A 22,750-nucleotide genomic window follows, 5' to 3' on the forward strand; every position below is an offset into this window, starting at 1 on the left:
TTTGTTTTCTTTTTCAATAGGAGAAAATGTTAATGGGGCAGACAATTAAGGTGAGCGGTGTCTCTTCATATTCCAGGCTTTGTAATATCAGCAGGTATAGTAGTTTTGGTTATGATGATTTTTTATCCTCCTTAATGCAGGGACTAAAAAGTCCTAAAGAGCTTCCGTTTGGAGCTTCTCAATGTGGGGATTGATTTTTTTGGCTGTCTCCTCTTCAATCAAAAGGAAAAAAAAATGAAAATTGCATCAACACCCCTTCAACTTGTCACGATTTTTACTTACTCTCCAAAAAAATTTTGATTTTTCTAATTAGATCTCAAAATTTAGATTTTGGTTGTAATGCAGCCTAGCCGTCCATTTCAGGATCTATGAATACGTGATTGTCACATGAGATAAGTTTAGATACAAAATTTCATCAATGCCCTTCTTTGTTGGATTAGAAGAGTTGTATTTTGGTGGGAATGGAAAATGTGAGGGTACAATAGTAATTTCACACTCATAGTTAATGGATTGAAGCTCGAGTGAACCGTTTGGGCCATGTTGTAATCGATTTATAACTTTTGCAGTTTGATTGGAAATTTTAAATATTTGGGATGTAGGTGAAATTGTGAAAAATTGAGGAGGTGTTAATATAATTCCTTCCAGCAAAATAAACCAATTGTAAAATTGGATAAGATGCTCTATAAGGCATAAGTTTCAATATCATAAGTGTTTTCTCGTAGAAATGTTCGCAATCCCATAACAGAGAGAGAGAGAGAGAGAGAATTTTTAGTGCCAAATTGCTCCTTAGTGTATTCTCCCTCTCATATATTATGGTATTTTATATTGTGCCTTGTTCCCTCCATTGAATTTATTTTCCATCTTATTTCCATTATTGGCTCTTGAGGGCCTCTTCTTAGGTTGCAATGCAAACTGATTTCCTTTGACAGATTCAATTGAAGCTCTTAAAAGCTCTTATTCTGCTATAAAAAAAAATAAAAATAAAAAAAAAACAGTGGTTGACTTTCATATATTGTGTAAATAAAGAAGATAAAAATTAGGAGAGAAGGTGGAGAATTTAGACTATATAATGATTCTTTGATTTCTTTTGTCAGAAACTTCATGTTCTGAGAAGTATGATACAAGCAAGTTATTAATGGTTTAGATTGAAGACTAGGAGCCAGTACAATAACTGGAAGATTTCAAACTTATTTGCAGTATGCTTCTTAACTCATAATGCAAGGTAGTAGGTGGCTAATATGGAATCTATCGTCTTGTTTGAGGCTTCTGTAATCTTCGGAAGAAAATTATTTCTGTGATTCGTATTATAATGACAATTCCTTAAGGATTGGGTGGCTTATATTTGATGTGATTATTTTATGGAGAGGACCAAAACAAACTTCTGGCACTCAGATGGCTCATTTGTTTTTCATTCTGGTGGGACTCTGGGAAGGCTGATTCAGTCACCAACTTCAATGGCTTTTAAAGAGGAAGTTTATACAAACTATGTATTTAATATGAGTACACATGTGCCAATTGACCAAGTTCTCATATTTTCAGTACTCATCTCATCATTGGTCGATGGCCTCCGTTGGAAAAGAAAAAGCTTTTGTTGAACGATGCTTTTTCTTGGTGAGATTTTGCAAACCAACGATTGTATCATGACTACATTTTTATGTGGGATTTTACAGAAAATAGTCCACCTGCCATCAAATTTGTACAACCATGCTGCATTTTTTCCCACCTGTTTTCAGAATCAGTCAATTCTAAGTTAATTTGAATCTTTCTACTATTTCAGCATCATCAATCATCTTAATTGCATTGGCATGTGGGATTTTACAGAAGAAGTTCACCTACTATCAAATTTGTAGAACCAAGCTGCGTTTTTTTCCACCTGTCTTCAGAAATAGTCAATTCTAAATTTATCTGAATCTTTCTACTATTTCAGCATTATCAATCATCGTAACCTGTCTTCAGAAACAGTGACTTCTAAATGGAGTTGAATCTTCCTACTATTTCAGCATTATCAATCATCTTAATTACAGTATCAGCCTTGTTTCCTTTCCAGTTTGTGTAATGTTGTAGTCCAATTTTTCTTGTGCAACTTTGTGATTGCAAATTACTTATTTTTTTGTTATTATGCAAACTTTTCTTGTTTAAGTCAGTTTTTGCTATGAGAGCTGAGGCCTCAAATCCACCCTTCAGATTAGACAGTCCAATCTCATGTTATGGTCATCAGGAAAGCACCAATCAATTATTTGCATGGATGCAAAAATCATTAAGGATCATGGAAATTTCGGCAAAGAACTAGTATCTGGCTGTTATAAGTTGAGGATTAACAAAGGATCATTGGATATCAAGCAAAGATGATGGAACTTAAGGGGATGAGGGAGCCATGATAATGTAGTAATTTTGTTGGCATATGATTTTTTTTCAACCATTTAGTTTAAGCTCACAACTACACATAAGAACACCACTAAAATTGGATCAATTTTGTTATTAAACTTCGCCATCAGCTAGGCTGGTGGAGTTTATTAAAGCACCAAGGCATATCTAAGCCAAATCCTCTCACTAAGATATGGTTGTCGGTCTCTCTTCCTAAGTAATATCACTGATACAACATTTACCAACCCAAACTTCATATCATTAGAAACAAAATATTTAGTATGTAGAAACATTAGCTATAGAGACTTTTAATGCTATCTTTTCCTCTAAATGTGGACGTTGCAACTTAAAGTAGGTTTTGAAAGGGTCATCTTCCTAACCGTTATGAAATAAGAAAATATGCAATTTCTTAAAAGAAAGGAAGTCAATGAATAAGTTCTCACAACAAGGGTGGTTGGTGTTAGAGTTGGGCCATTTCTTTGGTCTAAGAGTTGGTGAGCTACATGACAAGAGTGCAAGCCAGCCGAAGATGGCGGCTTATGGGAGAATACGAGTGGAAGAAAGAATGTTCTTGGGTTTGATTCCATTGGGTATTGGCCCTGGGTTGGAGAGAGTTATTATACTTTTGTTAAAAAAAAATGAAAAAGAAAAAATAATGATAATGATAATTAACAACAGAGGGAACCAACTTTTTTAATAAACGAGTATAAATGCATCCGTAAGAATCAGCAAACAAAATATTTAACAACAAAATAGAAGGATTTATCGTAGTATCTTCATGGGTCATTCGAAAAGGATGCGATGATCAGTCCATGTCATGATGTAGCATTGAACTTTTCTATTAAACTAGTAGTGGTTTTAAGACAAGAGGAATCCTCGGCACCTCGATTTTCTTAGAAAATTGTTAAATCCTAAATTTCATAAGTGTTGCCAGGAATGAAAAAAAAAAAAAAATCTATCCACATTATAATATCTAGATCAAATACTTGCATCATCCAAACTTGGCCACAAGCTGAAGTATACTTTTATTTGAAACCAACCACTTTGTTGATTAAAATTATAGGTCCAATAACAAGTTCAAAAATTCTACAAGTTCACACACAGCTTCTAGTAGGATTGGTAGGTAAGTATAATTGTAAATGGAGATGGTAGAGTCAAAAACAATAAGATCTAGATCCAAACCGAGTACTTGATTGCATTCGAGTTTGTTTTGTTTTGTTTTTTTTTTTTCAATAATTAAGTTCGTTTGGATTTGAAACCAGTAATTATATCGAGGTCCTTTTGCATCATTAGATGCCGTTTACAACCCCAAAGGCAACATCTAAAGACTTGCTTTTAACAACCATTCCTGTTCTTTTTTCTCTTTTTCTTAAGAAAACCGTTCAGTCTTGTTCTCTGGTGTGTGTTTGTATATTAGTTATCACAAGTTCCATTTGAAGAGAATTCGTCAGAAACTGGATTATGGCATGAAAGAATGGATATTAAAAAGTTACCTAAAAATGAAGATTGGTGGTAATAATCATGATGCTTTGTAGATGATGGACCTGCGTTGTTAAAGCCATACTGCATATGGTTATGATTACAATGCATGAAAACTAGTAGATTACATTTTTGTATTGCTGAATTTGCTGAATTTTGCTGATCTTATGATCTTACAATATTAGCGGTGATAATTTACTCCATCCTATGGGATACTCGATCCAACTCGGTCCTAGTGAAGTTGGTTGTGGCCAACCCACAATAGATCCAAGATGAATGTGAATAATGGTAAGATTCTTTCCGAATCTACTCCAGATATATATAACTCTTCATAAATCCTCTTTTCAGGACAAAAAAAAATTATATACCAAAAAAAAAAGATTTTTTGTACCTTTATACCATCCGATTTGTCCAACTCATTTCATTTAACTCTACTTATCTTACTCCATCTCAAGACAAGTATAGGATAAACATAAATGATAGCTTATATCCATATCTGATCCATCGTGTCACGCCCTAAATCCGAGACATAACACGGCCATGCTACCGAGGGATGGACCCACAATAACATGAAGCCAAAATTCATCTTCTTAAATATAATAACAGGTGTATCACAAATAAATGTAATAATAAAGTTTAATTCAAATATTTAATTAAATCAAAATTGGTTCAGAGCATCTAAATCCAAAGATGAAATAATCCAAGTCTTAAAATTCATAATGACTACAATCCATAAACATAAACTGAATTCCTAATGCAAAATTTTCAAGCTTGCTTTGCTGATCCCCAAGCCTGGATTCCCTTTCCATCAGTCCTAGCCTTATTTCTCTGTACATGAAAAAGAAAACAAAAAGAATATGAGCTACACCAGCTCAGTAAGTAGACTTCCGCTTCCTTACCGGATCAAGCATAAATTTTCTATGATAATACATCATTTAACAAATAATAATTATTGTAAAAATAAACATTTCATAGAACATATAATAAAACAAGTTATAAGCTCATCATGCATGCATAAATCATGTATATTTCACAATTATGAATCGTAAATCATTTTCATCATGTATTCATGTCATGTTTCAAAATATTGCTCACAGATATTCGTGCTAAAGTCACTATTATACCCGTGACAGGACCATGTTTCTTAATCGACAGAGTTCTTAATTCATGTGCCAACTTTATACCTGCTGGCACGGCCATGTTCCATGTGGATGCTAGCTTCGGATGTCGACCTTCTCGAAGGGATTCATTCATACCCATCTGAGAGCCTTTGAAATTACTATATCTTTTTCTTAAAGCATACATATATATAGATGGAAAAATAATGAAATTCATGCTTCATAATCATGCTATTTTCATAAGACATATTCATGAAATCAATGCTCATAATAAAACATGCTTTTTCATATCATATATGCCGATCCTTATTTTATGAAAAATTATGATTTCATCAATAGCAATTCTTTACATAAAAATATGATCATTTAAAAATAAATAAGGAGCATAAGATCCACTTACCTCGATCGTCCTGGACCTTTTTAATCTTTCTTAAAAGAATCGGACAGTCATATTTAAAATATTAAATCATCAATAAATTTTATTTCATATATTTAATAAAATTACATAATATAAGAAAATGACCGATTTGATGATCAGTCCAATAAATCTCTCCCTTCGGCTCTAAATCGATTTAAGGTCATAGGTCCCTAGGAGTGGAGAAGATGGCCTAATAAGGGATTCATAGGGCTTCTTAGAGAGAGAAATTTTTTAGAGAGAGAAAGTAGAGAGAAAATAGAGAGAGAAAGAGTCCAATTCTAGAGGGAGAAAGACTTTAGAGAGGGATGAGAGAAACTTTTTTCATGTGTATTATTAGTATTATTTATTATTATCATTATTATATAAATATATTTTTTTTTCTTTTTTCTTTTCTTTTTCCTTTTCTTTTCTTTTTTTTTCTTTTTCTTTTCTTTTTCCTGTGGCCTTCTTTGGCCGAAACAGGGGACCTAGAGGTCCCCGTACCTTAGACCGGCCGTTCACGGCCGCACCTTGTCCGACGGTGGCCGGCGGCAAGGGACGACCTTCCTCCGAGTTCGAAAGGGCCAGAGCCGGCGGTCGGCGTGACCGTCGGCACCTTAAAAATCAGGAAAAGCGAGAGGCCGAACAGGGCTTCCCTTTTTCGACGAAATCCGGCGACTCCTGTCGCCGGCAATCATGCCCACCGGCACGGAAAGGAAGGGAGAGAAGGGAGGAAGAAGAGGAGGGACTTACCACAGCCTCCGATGACCTCCACCGGCGTGAAATCGCGGCAAGCACAAGTCGAGAGGCCGCGGCTTCAATCGAAAAAATCGGAGAAGAACTCCGACGATCGTCGGTGACTGATGGGTCTACTCTTAGAGGAGAGGAGGGGGGTTTTTATAGAGCTCGTCCTAGGATCTTTTAATAGCCCTAGGACTCCGATTCCTGATCGGAATCGGAGAAGGGGAAGACTCCGATCGGGAGTCTTCCTCCCTGTTTTCTCTTTTTTTTTTTTTTTATGGGCTTAGTGGGCTTTTGGCCCATCGGGCTGGGTTATCACACATCGCCTTCCCTATATGATATTTTATAAAAATAATAGCATTCTTTGAAAAAATTTAGCACTTGGAAACAACGCCGAGTGTTCGGCTTTGTCTCCCAATCAAGTTCACACTATTTGAATGATTCTTTTGTTGATTTTTCATCCTTTCATCATATTATCTTAATCACAACTAGTTGGTTCTCCTTCCTGTGGCAAATCATTTTGCTTTAGAAAAAATAGTAGAGCTAATAGGCCTTTTTGTTTTTCTTGTTTTTTTGAGACTGATGTGTAGCACTCCTCCATCAATAGCAAACCACGTACTGCTCCATTCACGGGTTCACCAAAATATCCGAGATCATAACCTTCAATAAAAATTAGATTTCCACTAGTGTCATGATTTTTCTTCCCTCTCTCCAGGCAAGATGACATGGTCCATTATATTTTATATGTGTTTTGCTAATGCTATGATTGTGGGTTATTAAAACGTAGCATGTTGATATGATCAAGTCTTTGTTGGTTCATTAGGTGCTTGTAGATAGCTCTGAATTAGGACAAGGAGACCACCCTGGCTAAATGGAATAAATAGGATTACAAGGACTTTGCAAGGGTGTAAAATCTAGGTTCTTTCTTGATAGAATATCTTTTCCTTCAAAGGGTGCTCTTTAAGGTTGTCTCTAGAAATGGAATAAGTTAATCCGGAGTAAATAAGTTACTCTACTCTTTACTTTGTAATTTACTTTGTCTTTCATGATAAGATAATATATTCATGTAAAATGTGGAATAAATGCAATTTAGAAGGGAAAAAGCTATGTGCCAACTTTTTTAAAATGTCCATTTTTTCTTTATAAAAAATGGTTTAATCCAAATGCTTTAATGAGTTTTTGGCTAAAAAAGAATGGAATATAAATAATTTTTTCTCCGTCTTACTCTTAGTTATGGTACTATAGAAAATTATTGTGGATAGAACTAGTGACATAGTCACACATTTAAGCTTTATCACGTTCTTCTATCCCTATGAAGATATTGGTAGGTTTTATTTTTCTCTTTGATATTAAAAGACTAAATGATTCTTGAAACGTTTTGATAAAGCAGGATAATACTAATTTATATTATGTCAAAAATGTGCCAACTAGAATGGTTGGTAATGTTATTGGGTTTGGATATTAGTGATCTTGATTCAAATTTTGCCTTTATCCCAATTTCAATGGACTTTTCTATTCTAGTTTTCAAAAAAAAATAAAAAAAAAAGAAAAGAAAAGAAAAACCACCTGATCTTGGTGGCTTTAAAAGAAAGAGCAAGAACTAAAAACGGCTATCACTTGGGAGATGTTTAGATGCTCAGCTATGATACTTGACAAAAGTTTAGGACACCATAATTTATTTGAAAAAGAATTTCAACTAGCATGAATATTTTGAAATTTTGGCTTCATGGTTTTCTCAATTCCTTTGTTGTCTCTAAAGGGTTATCATTCTTGTGGAGAATTTCACGTGGTTACACTAATTAATCAAGTAATCACATTGTCTGAATGCTAAACTAAAAGACCTATTCATGGGGTTGCGTGGCTATCATGTTGGCATTGGATATCTAAGCACATCCACTTGCAAGATCTAATGATCTATATTATTAACGATTTGAGTATTTGAAAATTAAAAATAAGAGAAAAGAAATCCCCTGACTGATTGCATCTTTCCTGTCCTCTTCAAGTCGTCTTCTTCTTCTTCATTTTTTTTTTTTTTTTTTGGCTACTTCTTTGTTCTTTTGGTAAGACCCATCTTTAAGTTTATGCTTTGCCCTAGGATATGAAGATTTTGAGTAATTATTTTCCCACTCGCATGAAAACTATTTTTAAGTGACTGTTACAGCATTAATTTTCATTGATTTAGGCCACCAATCAAATGATCATATTAATCTTTTGGCTGAATTTCTTATGCAAATTTTTGATCCCCATCACTAATGCTCATAAAAGAGTATCCTATCTGAAGAAATCATAAAAGGCAAATCATATTAACAGATTTATTAGTTTAAGTACAAAACCACATTAACACACTAAATTTTTCATATGCCTCATAAATGTCCTCCCCTACTCAGAAATGATGCCCATAGGAGGACCTGCTACTTAACACATCTGGCCTTCATCTTAGATTTAAATTATTTACTCACTAAATGCAATTCCAGCATATCACATTTGTCATATTGTGTATGAGTATCATTATTAATGCAGTGATATGAACTTCGAAGTGAACTCCATTATATATCATTATGATGACCAAACTAACTTCTCAATTCCATCATATAAGGCAAAATTAAAATGCTATTTTAGACTATGACAAATGCAAAAAAAGAGTTAAGATAATGCAACAATAATTAATCATCACCATAAGAGAATTATAATTTTCAAGACCTGAATTTAATTAATGATAAATATCTTGATTGGTTAATTTGATTGGAATACATGTCATGCATCCAACAGTAGAACTATTACCACCATTTCCAAGTAAAATGAATGCAAGTAAAACTGTAAAAAGCATAATAAACAAAACCAAGCTTCTTACCCCCCCCCCCCCCCACCCCCCCCACCCCCACAATAATTAATTAATTAATTAATTTAAAAAAAAAAAAAAAAACAAAACCAAGCTTAGTAGTTCAATGGTAGCTTTCTCTTGCTCATATGCAAGTGGCCAGGGCTGCAACCCCAGCCATCTACTGGCATGGAGCCCAAGCTTTAAAATAAGATAGAGGTAACGGTCCTAGTAATTAGTACAATTATACAAAGCACAGACACAGAGGAAAAACAATAAAAAAAGAATGCAGCAGTTAAAAAAAGTCATGAAACCTGTTCTCTTTCTCTCTTTCACACGCCAATCCAATGAACTCCTTTCCAAGTCAACCCTTGTAATTCTCCAACAACGCCCGGCCAATCCCACACCCTCCCGTTATCATACTCTCCTCATCGGCATTAAAGCCAACAGCTCATCAGCATTCGGCGCCAATCACTCCATGGCGAGACTAGCGGGACTTCCCTTCCTTCTTCTCTCCCTCCTCGTCGCCGCCACCGCCCACTCCAGCGGCGGAGCAGGGGAAGGCGCCGTGCCGCTGAGCTGGATCCCGAGGCTGTCGACGTGCCAGGGGACCATAGCGGAGTGCCTCGGCGGGGAGGAGTTCGATCTGAGCTCCGAGGTGGCCCGCCGCATCCTGGCGGACTCCAACTACGTCTCCTACAACGCCCTCAAGCAAGACAGTGTCCCCTGCTCCCGCCGTGGCGCCTCCTACTACAACTGCCAGCCCGGCGCCGAGGCCAACCCCTACTCCCGTGGCTGCTCCGCCATCACCCAGTGCCGGAGTTAGCGTTCTCTCTCTGTGTGTGTCTCCATTCCGACCTCCCCCGTTCTCTGTTTCTTAGGCGAAAATAAAAGGGAGACAGCTTAATTTGGTATGCGATGTTGTTGCCGCCGCTGTTGTTTTATTGTCACGTAAAGCATGTTTTTTTATATGTCATCTGCGTAAAAATAAAAATAAATTCTGATTATTTTCTTCCGTCCCCTGCATGGTTGAGCTTCTCTTTGGCATCATCTGGCCGTTCATTGCTTCAAGTAGATAACGACAGAATAGCTTTCGTTTGTAACCACTACTACATTGGAAGGGACAGGAATGGCAACAGGTAGGATATCCGCCAAAATTACCCTACCCAGACCCCAACCCAAATCCCTTTTTTTTTTTAAATTCTACTGTCCGAATCTGTGCCAAATTGGATTAAAAATTTGTTCAGAAATCTCAGACCCATTTTATCAAGGGGAAAAAAAAATAATAACTCTATTGGGTACTTGAACCTATCTGGTTAATAGATCAGATTATTCAGGTCGGGTTGCATACCCGACCTGAATTAATAAAAAAAAAAAAAAAAATAATACTAAGTAAAAATAGGTATAAATAACCTAAATATAAGGAATTTTGTAGCTTGAGGTCAGCGATAGCAGTTACATGTATATGAGTTTTGGGTTCTAAGTACCATCACAATACATAATTTTATAAATAGGTCATATTAGGATTTAAGGTGAGTCAGATATTTAAAAATCTGTCCGACTATCATCCTCAGGAATAAAATACCTATCAATTATCCTATGATTGTAAGTACATGATCGAAATATTCTCTTCTTTTAGAAACTAGAATGACTCTACGATGATAACTACAGAATAGAGTACCTTTATGTTTATAACTATATGAGCTTGAACTCTTTATATATTTTTATTATTCAAAATAATAATATAATGTATTCTAACCTTGAATTCCCATGTTTACAGGATATTAGAGCAAGAGAATTGATTCTTCCTGACATCATAGTTTTTTCCAACCCACCTTCCCTCTATCCAATGTTCCCTAGTTGTTCTACATTTCTTCAAAACATAGCAACCTCTTCCACCTTCATTGAACTGCTGCCCTTCTCCAGTATTGCCCTAGGCTTTTGCAACCCACTCTTCTCCACCATGACTTGTTGATGCTTTTCTTCTCCTCATCCCCTCCTCCTCCCGCCACACTAGCCTCCTATCTGTCACTCATGCCCTTGCCATCCTTTGGCCTTGTCACAGCCCCAACCCGAGTTTGCGAGCTAGAGATTGTGGCAATCGTTGTATACTGATAGAAAACTCTTTCCATAAACATGCAAGATATTTCATCATAGTATTATAAACAAATAGTGGAATAAAATTTAAATAATTAATATTCAAATCTTCATTTAAATAATTGAATCAAAACTCAATGTCAACAAAATTACAACTAAATGTTTGATAAAATCAATACAAAATAAAATCTTGCATCCACTCTAATAAACCATAATCAAATAAATAAGTTAAATTCTATCTCTAGTCGCACTTCCGTAATGAAACCCATATCAAGCTAATTTTTTGAATTTAAAAAAAATAAAAAAATTTGATAATTAGCTAAACAGTCTAGTAAGTAATGAATCCTTCAACTAAGTAAATCAAACAATAATTATTCATCAATTTATCAAAAATAACATGGTAAATGCATCAATTCAAAATTCAGATCTAGATGTAACACGTTATCAAATTATCATGCATGAAAATCTAATTTATCAAAATAAAAGTTATTCATAATTTTAAATTTTTTAATTATCAAGTTCATCATATCAACTATGAGCTATGACTATACTTTCTTTGTGGCAAGGTAATAATACCATGTATCATTTTGCAATATGCGGAATATCATCCTATAGCATAATTTTTTAAAATCACATATCTATTTACGACATGTTGCATATCATCTTATAGTGAAATTTTTTAAAACTATATATCTGCTTGTAGTAGATCCCCTTTAGGATAATCAAGTCAAATCAAATCATGAAATGCCAAAGTATTAGCCCTCATTGGTAGGGCTCTTAATATAACTAGACTGATAACTCAAATTACCACACAATTTCACATGTTAATTCGATAAACATATATGCAATCAGAGGGTATCAAAATCAATCAAATCAGATCACTAGTTATGATCATGCATCATCATAATATTCTAAATAAGATATTTTCAATAATTAAACATCTTTCATCATATTCATAAATTTTGAATAATATGATTCAAAATCTATCAATTTAATAATTTATCAATTGCTAGATAAATTTAGGAAAGGTGAAACATTACTTACCTTCTAAGCGAAACCAAACTACATTTCCAATTAATCCTAAAAATCTTTCTTTGAGCTTAATATTTAAAAATCATATTTTCATCAAAATTTCATCATGGTATTTTGAAAATAAAAATCTTAAAATTCAATATCCCCATAGGGTTGATGAAGTGGTAGTATCCAAGATTCCTATTAGTTGATCTAGATTACCTAATTGATAAATCACATACCAAAAATCATACTAAAATATGACAACTCTATAAAAATTATTGATGGTGAGATCTAGCGATGCTCGAATTAGCCATGTAAGGACCAACATGCTGCCTGGGGACCAATGGTTTAGGTTTTCTTCACTAGGGTTGGTCAAGGTTGCTAAGGAGAAATCTTTTTTCCTAACATTCAAAAACCCTAGTAGAGAGAGAAAATAAGAGAGAAGATAGATAGAGAAAGTAGATAGAGAGAAGGTAGAGAGAGGGCAGAGAGAGAAAGTAGAAAAGAGAGAAATTTTTTTTTCTTTTCTTTCTTTTTTTTCTCTCTTTTATTCTTCTTTCTTCATTTGGGTGAATAGCGGATTCCATTGAATCGCCCTTCTCCCCAAAATAGGGGAATCTCTTCGAAAAAAATGATGGCTAGAGCTGCGGGCCATGGTGGCACAGGTGGTGTCCTTAGTCCGGCAATCAATGGCAATGAACAGTGGTGATAAATCACAAAAAAACATTAAAGAAAATAGGAAATTCAAAGATCTATTCTTTTTTTTTCAAGAAAATTTTGATAAAATTAGTTGAAATTTGAGCTTTATGAACTAAGAGGAATTGGAAGGAAGATTATTTAAGAGATCATACCTTATCTCCCATGGTATCTAGCTTTGATTTCATTGGAGATAGTGCATATCATCCGAAAACAAGAAAAGAATCAAGGAAGAAAGATGAAGAGGAAAGAGGGATCTTGGTGGTGGATGGTCATAGACGGGAGAAGATCTTATCTTACAAAGAGGATCCCTAGAGTGGATCCAATCAAATTTCTTCTGGGGAGAGTCTTCTTCCTTCTTTTCCTTCTTTTTTTTTTTAATGCTTTGAAAATCATGCAGCCCTTTTGGGCCATGATTTTTAACTGGGCTAGGTCAAGTGGACCTGGCTCAGGTTATTCGGACTGCCAGGTCAAGTGGACTTGGCCCAAGTTATTCGGGCTAGATTACTATAGACCCACTCAGCCACACACCATTTCCACTAGAGATGGCATCAGGTCAGGTTCGAGATGGGTTTCTAACTATCCAAACTCAAACCTAAATATCCAATAAACTATCTAAATCCAGAACAAATACTATTAAGACTGTATTTTTTTTTATCCAAATCTATCTCAATTGGATATCAGATAATTTTGGTTGATTCGATCTGAACCCAATTGAGCCATATTGAACATTTTTTTTCATTTCTATCAACTCTAAAGTCATACTACCATTCCATAAATCGTACCAACCTTAAACAAATAAAATTCAACAATACTTAGTTCAACAACACTTAGTTTTATGTTCAATAAAAATAAAATTCAAACTATTTTAAGCAAATAAAATTTAATAATGCTTAGTTCAATGATACTTAGTTCCATATTCTATCAAAATAAAATTTAAACGTAATACAAATTTAACAGATCAAGATATTCAATAGCAGTACTTAGTTCCAATACCTCTGATGGATGGCTGACGGACTGACGATGGTGTCACTATGATCAAAGGAAGAGACAATGGGATGGTTGGTGGATGGTGGTGTGGATGTGGCCGACTGGCTGTATGGAACTATGGGTGAGGAGGGTTTGATTTGTTGTTTTATGTTTTATCCTTGAAGAGCGGCGACTAAAGAGAATAAGAAAAAGAGAGAAGGGAGAAATGAATGAATAAATTAGGATTTAGTAACTAGTAGGTGGTAATTGATAAAATATATTTAATATAATATATATATTTTAAAATACTAAAATAATTTGGATCGAATTTGGGTCAGATATATAACTATCCAATTTCGACCCGAGCCCAAAGCTAAGCATTCAGATTTTACTCAAACCCACTCAACACATTGACAACCCAACCCAATCGGATCGGATCGGATTGGATATCTATGGGTTTGGGTTTGATTTGTTGCCATCCCTAATTTTCATCTCTCTTCCAACACCACACTACTCCCCCTCATCCTATTTTTTGGTATCTCTCCTAGTCAACTCAATCAGTCTGGCTCTTCATCGATGATGCTAGATGCCATGCTCCCCACCTACCATCCTAAATCTTTGGCCAAATTGCCTCACTTTCACTGCTGCTCTAAACCCACAACCCAACCTCCTAACTTGTTGATACTCAATCCCCCACCCTATTTTTAAGTAGCTCTCCTAGCCAACTTGGTCGGCATAACCCCTCTCTAGTGATACTAGATATCGTTCTCCCTAGCTATCATCTCCCTAAATTTTAAACCCCTGTGGCCCCTCCCATCGCTAATCCTCATCGCAATGCGAGCATCCTCCACCGCTAGCAATGCCAACATCACCTGTCCATTCCTAATAGCTAATCTCATCATCGATTTCTCATCATGATCATCCCCTTGCTTTGCCCTTATAAAGATGTCACAGTTGATGTTGCCACCAACTTTGGATACTCCAAGGCTTTACCATGGCTGGCTTCCATCTCTGGATCCTAGCCAACAGTGTCTCCCTTGAGGTGCATATGCGGATTTGCAATGCAGGTGTCTTTCTTCACTATAAAAATAGGGAATACAACTAGGGCCCCATTTGAAACTAGTATTGGCAATAGAGCTTTTAAAAAGTACAACTTTTATAAAAAGTTATTTGCTGTTTGGTAATTATATTTCTAAAGTGCTATAGAATTTTAATATATATTTGATAATCAAACCAAAAAAATACTTTTGGTTTGACAAAATGACTATGAAGAACATTGCATAATATTATAGAATAGAGTATAATAAAATATAATATATATTATTACATAAATATATTACATATTATAATATTACTATAATATAATATAATATATATAGTAATATAATATTGTATTGTAATGTAATATAACAAATATATGATATTATTACACATTAAATATTACTATAATATGACATAATATAATATATTATTATAATATAATAAAAAATAATATAATATAATATCATAATAGTATAATATATTATAATATAATATTACATTTATAGTATAATATAGATGTATATAATCACTCTACCAAAAATGAGACTCTACGATTTTTTTCTACCTAATGCATTTTTTGTTCTTGCATTTCTTATACATGATAAAATATTATCGATTAATATTATAAATCAAGTATATATTTGATGCCACCATATCTATAACAAATTCTAAAATATGCATTAACTATTAATCTCATCAAATTATTTTACATTTGATTCTAGTAACAACAAAAATACAAAATTCTAGTTTACTTAAACTCAAAATATGAATGATATGAGATAAAAATCTATATTATATGTATAATTTTATAAAAAAGAAGTCAACAAGTCATAAGAAGAGTAATAATATGATCACACAGAAGAGCGATCTCATAGTTACTCATTTTCAGTTTTGCTTCTGTACTTAGTTCTTTTTGTGACTCATTGATCTCTAAACAATCTAGAGGGAGTAGATCCTTATAATCATTATAAGTCTGAAATTCAAAATCTTTAATTGCATGATTTTAATAAAGTTATGATGGCGATGGAAGTCACTGTAATTTGAACTTGTTTATAATAAAGAAAGTTAGACATTGTATTCAATATTCTCTATCTACTTTTTCAACATCCAAATATCCTCTCAATAGTACATCTCAGCAAGAAATATACATGATAAAGATTTCACGCATACCCCTTGATTGACTTCTATATCAAAAATCTGATAGATGATATCTTTTCTCATTATAAAACCCTATACATCCATCAAGTAATATTTACCAGCATATATATATATATATGTGTGTGTGTGTGTTAGAATTTAACACTTATGTATGAAAGTTAAATTATATGCCTATCATTATGATATATTTAATTAAAATGTATACCTCTAGATGGGTTTGAAAAATTTGAGCTCTTCTCTATGTATACCCTCTAAAAAAATATAAGTATCATTAGTAGTACCCTTCCAACGAGTCCAAATAAAAATAAAATATATGTCAAAATCACAACAAGCCATAATATTTTGCATAGGAATTTCTTTTCAGCTAATATATAGTATTTGCTTAGATGGAGAAACTTTTATTAGTATATGGATACTATTAAGTACTCTAATGAATCCTTAAATAAGGCCACCAGCGACTGTCATTACGGATTTTAATTGGAACATTCTTGGGCTCTATATTAATTAGGTTAATAATATCTTTAATTATTTTTAAGATAATATTTAAGATATGGATAAAATACCTGCTAATAGTTTCTCCTGAATATTGAAACATTTTTTGAACCATCCTCTTTCCAAACCCGTATCCTAGAATCATCAAAAGTATGGCTACCGACTCCTCAACATATATATTTCGAGAAGCTTTTAAATCATATTTGACCTTCAATTCTTTACACGGATCAATAAATATATATTTTTTTATTCTAAATTATTGTTGACATTTATTTGGCATGCTTTATAGAATCTCTAATATAAATCTATATCTAGTTTGATAAGAGGTCTTATAAGATTATTTATCAATATATATTGTATAATATTTAATTATCGTATCAGTAGCTGCAATCATGAATGCATAAAATTCAGCATCATCAACTATCTCATCTTTACTAGAATAATTCTTCTCAAAACTATTATCGGTGCTATACATTTTCTGTATAGAAAATATTATGCAAAAATTAAAACATCCATAACAAAAAAGAAAAATAATATATAACATCAACACATAAAATATAAATAATATAAAATATCAATACATAGCATCCATAATATTCATAATATTCACAACACATTGTCCAGGACATTACATAAAGGCATATAATTCATCATAATTTTAACATAAATGTTCATAATTAAATCTGCAAAAAATATATCACCATAATAATATATGAAAAACTACTTTCATAGGTTTGATATTCACTTGAGTCATTCATTATGAAGATAGATATCTTGAAGGACCACAAATATCTTTTAGTATTCTCTTTTAAGGAGCACCTCAGCTATAAGTAGAAGTAATTTAGGTTATGCTCCCATCTCAAGCATTGCTTGTACCATTTTCATCACTTCATCGATGCTACATCTGGACATATCAGTCATCTTGGATGGCATTTTACTCCTCTTCACTGCATGAATAAGATGACTAAACTCTTGAGATAATTGCATAGAACCCCTACCTTCTTATGTTTCTTATCCTGATTCCTAGGGTTAACTCTCTTCTTCTTTTTTTTTTGTGTGTGGGATAAGATGCAGGGGTAGAGTTAACATTATCTATATCAATGAGAAGATCATCAATTCCATATATAATCACATTAAGATCTTCATCTGAGTTACATAAATCCTCAAATATATCAATATTTTCTCCATCTAACCTCTTATCTACTCCCATTATGCCCTCAACATCTCTCTATATTGATAAAGTTATTGCCTAAGCCTCCTTCTCTATGACACTAGTATCTCTAAATAATCTATCTAACTTCATGACATGTCACAAATCATATTGTTGAAACTTAGCTGCATCAAAAATTTTTTGTAAGTTAAAGATATATAGTAATCAATAAAAATTTTTGAATTATAGTATAAAATATCTTACAAACATTAATGTACTATTATTTATGCCCACATTTTTTTCCCACCATACATCTAGTGCATCTATTCTATTTCTAATAGGATCCCATCTAAGTCCTATTTTTTTTGCTAGCAATCTCATCCAAATGCTCTGATTTGCTTTCAGATTATCCCATTTATTTTAACTTATTTAACACATATTGATTTTTGGTCTTCTCATTAACTTTTTTAATAGTATTGCCCCAACCTAGTCTATTAAAATATCCTTCTGGACCATTACCAGCTCCAACTTTAGCAATATATATATATATATATATATCAATGAACTCTTCTGTTAATCTATCATTCCAACTAGCTTTCTTCTTGTCATCTTGGGTTAATGGACCAATAGAGGTATTTTGGCACTTTTTAGGTATTTTTTTCTTTTCACAATACAACAACAAAGACATAAAATACTTTGTCAATCCTAAATTATGATTTTAACCATAATCATTAGATAATTTGTAAAGCAAATATAGATATATCTAATTTAAATACACACACATACAATGCATATCCATTTCTTCTATATAAACAAAATTGCTAATGTATTGATGAATATATATAAGTAACATACACATATAAAAAAAATTGCTTATGCATTCATGAATATATATAAGTGACATACACATATAAACAAAATGGCTTATTTTTCCTATCTAATACAAGCTTTATTTTTGTCAAAAAGAAAAAAGAAAAGGCAAAATATAATCTATTGCTTTGAGTTATAACTAAAGCGTCAGATAGAAAGTCAAGAGGCGATTCCGTCTTAATGTGCACTATTAGAGTACTTGGAGGGGTTCATCGTCAACATTTCACCTACTTCATTGTATCTCACTATTTGGTTGAGGATTACAAGAATATGGTTGCTTTGACTCATCAATGCTTTATCTTTTAATTAGTTGTTTTTGATTGTTTCTGCATGCTCCTTTATGCTTTACAATATGGATATATGAGTTTGGCATCATGTCAATGTTTGCTTAGTGATTGCTCATCCAAGAGTTTAACATTCCAGATATTTTCTTATTGGTTGATCCAAATTTCTATGTTTTCTTTTCAACTTCCATTTGATGCTGTCCATCAATGTTCCTTTCATACGTTTCTCTATGTTTTTTGTGGTGGTTTATTTGGCACGTTTCTATCATTAGTTCAGCATCATTTCAAAGGCTTCTTTCCTCGCGGCAATTGCTTGTCATTTACAAACTTCTCTATTTCCCTTTCTGTACTTATAGTAATCTGTATTGTATTTCTTCTATGAGTTGGGTTTGTAATTACCGTATAAGGTTCTAGGCTAAGGAGCTGTGGTGTTTTGTTTTCCATTCATTTTTTTCTTTCCACTGACCTGTTAACCCATTTTGTAATATCTACTATGTGTACTACTTTTTTTAATTTAATAATATATATTATTCTTTACCCCTTCGCCCTCAAAAAAAAAAAAAAAAAAAAAAAAAAGAGAAATAAAGGTCCAAAACCTATAATAGACCCTATATATTATGGTATGTATCCTATTGATACAATACATATAAAAAGAAAGAAAAGCTACATGTATCCTATTGGCATGTTGCATATAAAAAGAAAGAAAAAAAAATAACATGAATATAAAATGATGTTAGAAGGTGGGGGTTGGGAGATTATGTGAGAAATGACAGGGGGAGGAAGAGTTCTCTCCCATAAAATTACTTTATTTAAGAAAAAAAATACGAATGAAATCAAAAAAAGATATGAGATTACAAGATAGATGTCGAGAGGAGTTCTCCTAGTGATATCTCTTTATTTGAGAAAAAAATATGGATGAAATTAAAAAATTTTAAAAAATATCTAGAATCTTAAATAATCGAAGAGACATAAGAAACAATATTTTAATTGTATAAAAAAGAAAGAAGTCGAGGTCGGTTGGGTTCTTTTTGTGTAGAAACAATATCTCGATCATATAAAAAAAAAAAAGAAGAAACTAAAGGCAACTGGAGTTCCTTTTGTGCATAGAATTTTTGAGAATTATTTTTTATATTATATTTTAAAAAAATATAAATATAATTATGAAATTATTTCATTATCATTTTTGTTAGAAAATAAAATTTTATAAAAATAAAATAGCTTGCTAAAGTTAAAATAACTCCAATACTTTTTAATCAAACGTCATTATAATCACTCGGTGTGCATTTGAAGGGTCAGAAAGTATTTTTCAGTCTTCAAAAAGCTTAAGATGATTATACTAATGAGTCTCTGACAATCAAGTGTACTCACTCATAAATTTTTTTATTATTTTCCTCTTCAGTGGCCCACAATTACTCCCGCTCCTCCTCTCTCTCATCCGCGAGTGCATTTTGAGATAGCTATCAATGGCCTGATAGAACCCATCATTGAAGACTAGTGTGCAAATCAAGTAGGGCTAGTGGTAGCTCACAAAACAACCAACCTCGATCTGCTAGGTTTGGATACATGTCATTATGATTGATCCTTCTCACACACCTCAATCGCTCAAACTGAGGGTCCATTCTTCCTGTACTCCGACAACCCAGGAACAGTTCTTGTCACCAATCTCCTGAGTATCGATAATTATCCAACCTGGTGTCGCACAATAGAGACGGCACTGGAAGCCAAAAACAAGGTAGATTTTGTCGATGATCCCTCCTTGACCCTACATCTATCAATCCTTAGCTTCATGCTTCGAAATGTGCCAATAATATAGTACTTTCCTTCCTAGCTTCTTAACTCAATCCATGCACTCCATGGCCGATGTTTGGAAGGAGCCGTGCCCCTGGAATTCCTCTAGCAATGGCCCTTCCATCTTCATGCTTCAACACGCCATTGCCATGCACCAACAAAGTTCCAACTCCATCTGAAAGTACTACAATTATTAGGATGATTTGGTGATTTATGATCTACTTCCCATATGTGAGTGCATCTCTTCTAGGTGGATCTTTGATCACCTCAATTAATGACAGTTCATACGTTTTTTAATGAGTTTGAATTATACATATGCAAATATCCACAGCCAAATACTCCCCATGGACCCTCTTCCATCCTCAAGGCCATGTCTACTCCCTCATGCTGCAGGGATGAAGCCCAATGTATAATTCAAGCAACATCTTCGCCCAATGATGCCGCTGCCTTCCAGACCACTCCCACACCAATAGGTTTGGCGTGTCCCAATTCTCTTTTCATTGTAGGTATTGTCAGCTCTCGACCAACCAATCAGAAGGGATCACAATAGTGTGAGGACCCGTGTGAGTATGTATTTAGTCGCATATTGATTGTTTGCTGAGAAAATCTTGGATATTTATATAGAAACAGCAAAATCAAATAATATCTTTCGATTAGTCTTTTTAAATGAGATCCTGAATTATTACAAATGGTATAAGAGTCAATTCAATTCATAGCCTATGTGAATTAGGAAATATAACAGTAAAGGTTTAGTGGAGTTGACCACGAGCCGATTGTGGTGTTTGTGAATGAAAATATGGATTTGAACTCTTAGCCTAGCAAGGACATCGGAGTTTAATTAAAGAGGAAGGTATGTGAAGATCCATATAAATATGAGTATATTTAGTCCCATATCAATTATTCTACTACTGACTTCTTGGCTTTTCATCTAGCTACAAGTCCGGATATTATTCTCGATCAAAACTCAGGTCAATTGATGGCCCACATACTATGGATCAAATTTCTACTCAGACATTAAATCAAGCATAGTACCGACAGCTTCTGCATCTTTTTGATGAGGTTGACAATCCAGCTACATGCCAAGCCAATCTTGTAGGTAACCCCAGATGTTTTGTTTTCTCTAAACGACCATCCTCCCGGATTACAAATATGGGTGCTAATCATTTGGTTTCCTAATCCACACCTCTTATCCTCCATTGTGACATCCTCTCCTACCTCACGCAATAGCCTCCTTAGTGATAATATTATGCTTATTATGGAAGAACGGTATCTTTAGTTCCACATCGATTGCGAGTTAGAGGAGAATCTGGATTATATGGAAGGCCACCTTCTCTCCTCCCACAGTACCTTTTATATGGGACAAAATTGTATGGCACTTGATACGGATCAAAATAGACAATATCTTCAGTTGAACTAGGATGGACACTCCTCACCTTTCTTTTTGCGAGGCGTCTTTTAAAGAGTAAAATCGTAAAGCCCTGTGCTATAGACCGACCGAAGCAAATAATATCTCATGCATACAGGAGCCATACTTATTTCCTATACCGAAACTACTCAACCTATCACCTATTTTACCCTTGAAAATTTTATGCGTCCCTACCTTTTACTGCTATATTTGTTTAGCAATCTTGATTCAAATTTTGGCTTCATCCCAATTTCATCGGGCTTCTTCTATTCTAGTTTCATAAAAAATAAGAAGAAAAGCCACCCTAGTTGCTCTTGGTGATGAAACTCTAGGATACCATAATTTATCTTTTTTTTAAAAAAAAAAAGATCAACAACCATGAATATTTTGAAATTTTCACATTCATGTTTTTCCCAATATCTCTGTCATTTCAACAGGATTATCATTACTGTGGAAGATTTCACATGGATATGCTACTCCAAAGGTCCCACTGTCTGAATGGTATTGGCAAAAGATCTATTCACGGGTTGCAATTGTGTTGGCATTCGATATCCAACCACATGCCCTTGTAAGATCCCATGTTTTATATTATAGATGATTTTGAGTATTTGGAAAATAAAAAAAAGAAAAAGAAAAAGAAAAGAAATAGCCGGACCTATTGGATCTTAATTTGCTACCCTCTTCAAGGCTTTTTTTTTTTTCTTTTTTCTTTTTTCTTTTTTGTTCTTGGTAAGACCCATCCTTAATTCATGTCTTCTCCTAGGATTTGAAGATTTTAAGTAATTATTTCCCCACTCACATGAAAAATATTTTTCAGGGGTTGTCAAAGCATCAATTTTCATAGGAATTTTTAAAAAAGTACTTTCCAT

The 22,750-nt window shown here is 33.7% G+C and overlaps 1 protein-coding gene and 1 pseudogene across 1 annotated transcript; one reads left to right on the plus strand and one right to left on the minus strand.

Annotated features, from left to right (window-relative positions):
• Positions 1–9,361: 9,361 nt before the first annotated feature.
• Positions 9,362–9,942, plus strand: LOC105052506 (rapid alkalinization factor-like). Its single transcript, XM_010933336.4, has one exon. It carries the CDS (start codon positions 9,396–9,398, stop codon positions 9,741–9,743), a length of 348 nt encoding a protein of 115 aa, XP_010931638.3. The 5' UTR covers positions 9,362–9,395; the 3' UTR covers positions 9,744–9,942.
• Positions 9,943–15,554: 5,612 nt separating this feature from the next.
• Positions 15,555–16,499, minus strand: LOC140852205 (uncharacterized; annotated as a pseudogene).
• Between the last annotated feature and the right edge of the window lie 6,251 nt (positions 16,500–22,750).

This window comes from Elaeis guineensis, chromosome 10 (assembly GCF_000442705.2).
Source record: "Elaeis guineensis isolate ETL-2024a chromosome 10, EG11, whole genome shotgun sequence".
Classification (NCBI taxonomy): Eukaryota; Viridiplantae; Streptophyta; class Magnoliopsida; order Arecales; family Arecaceae; genus Elaeis; species Elaeis guineensis.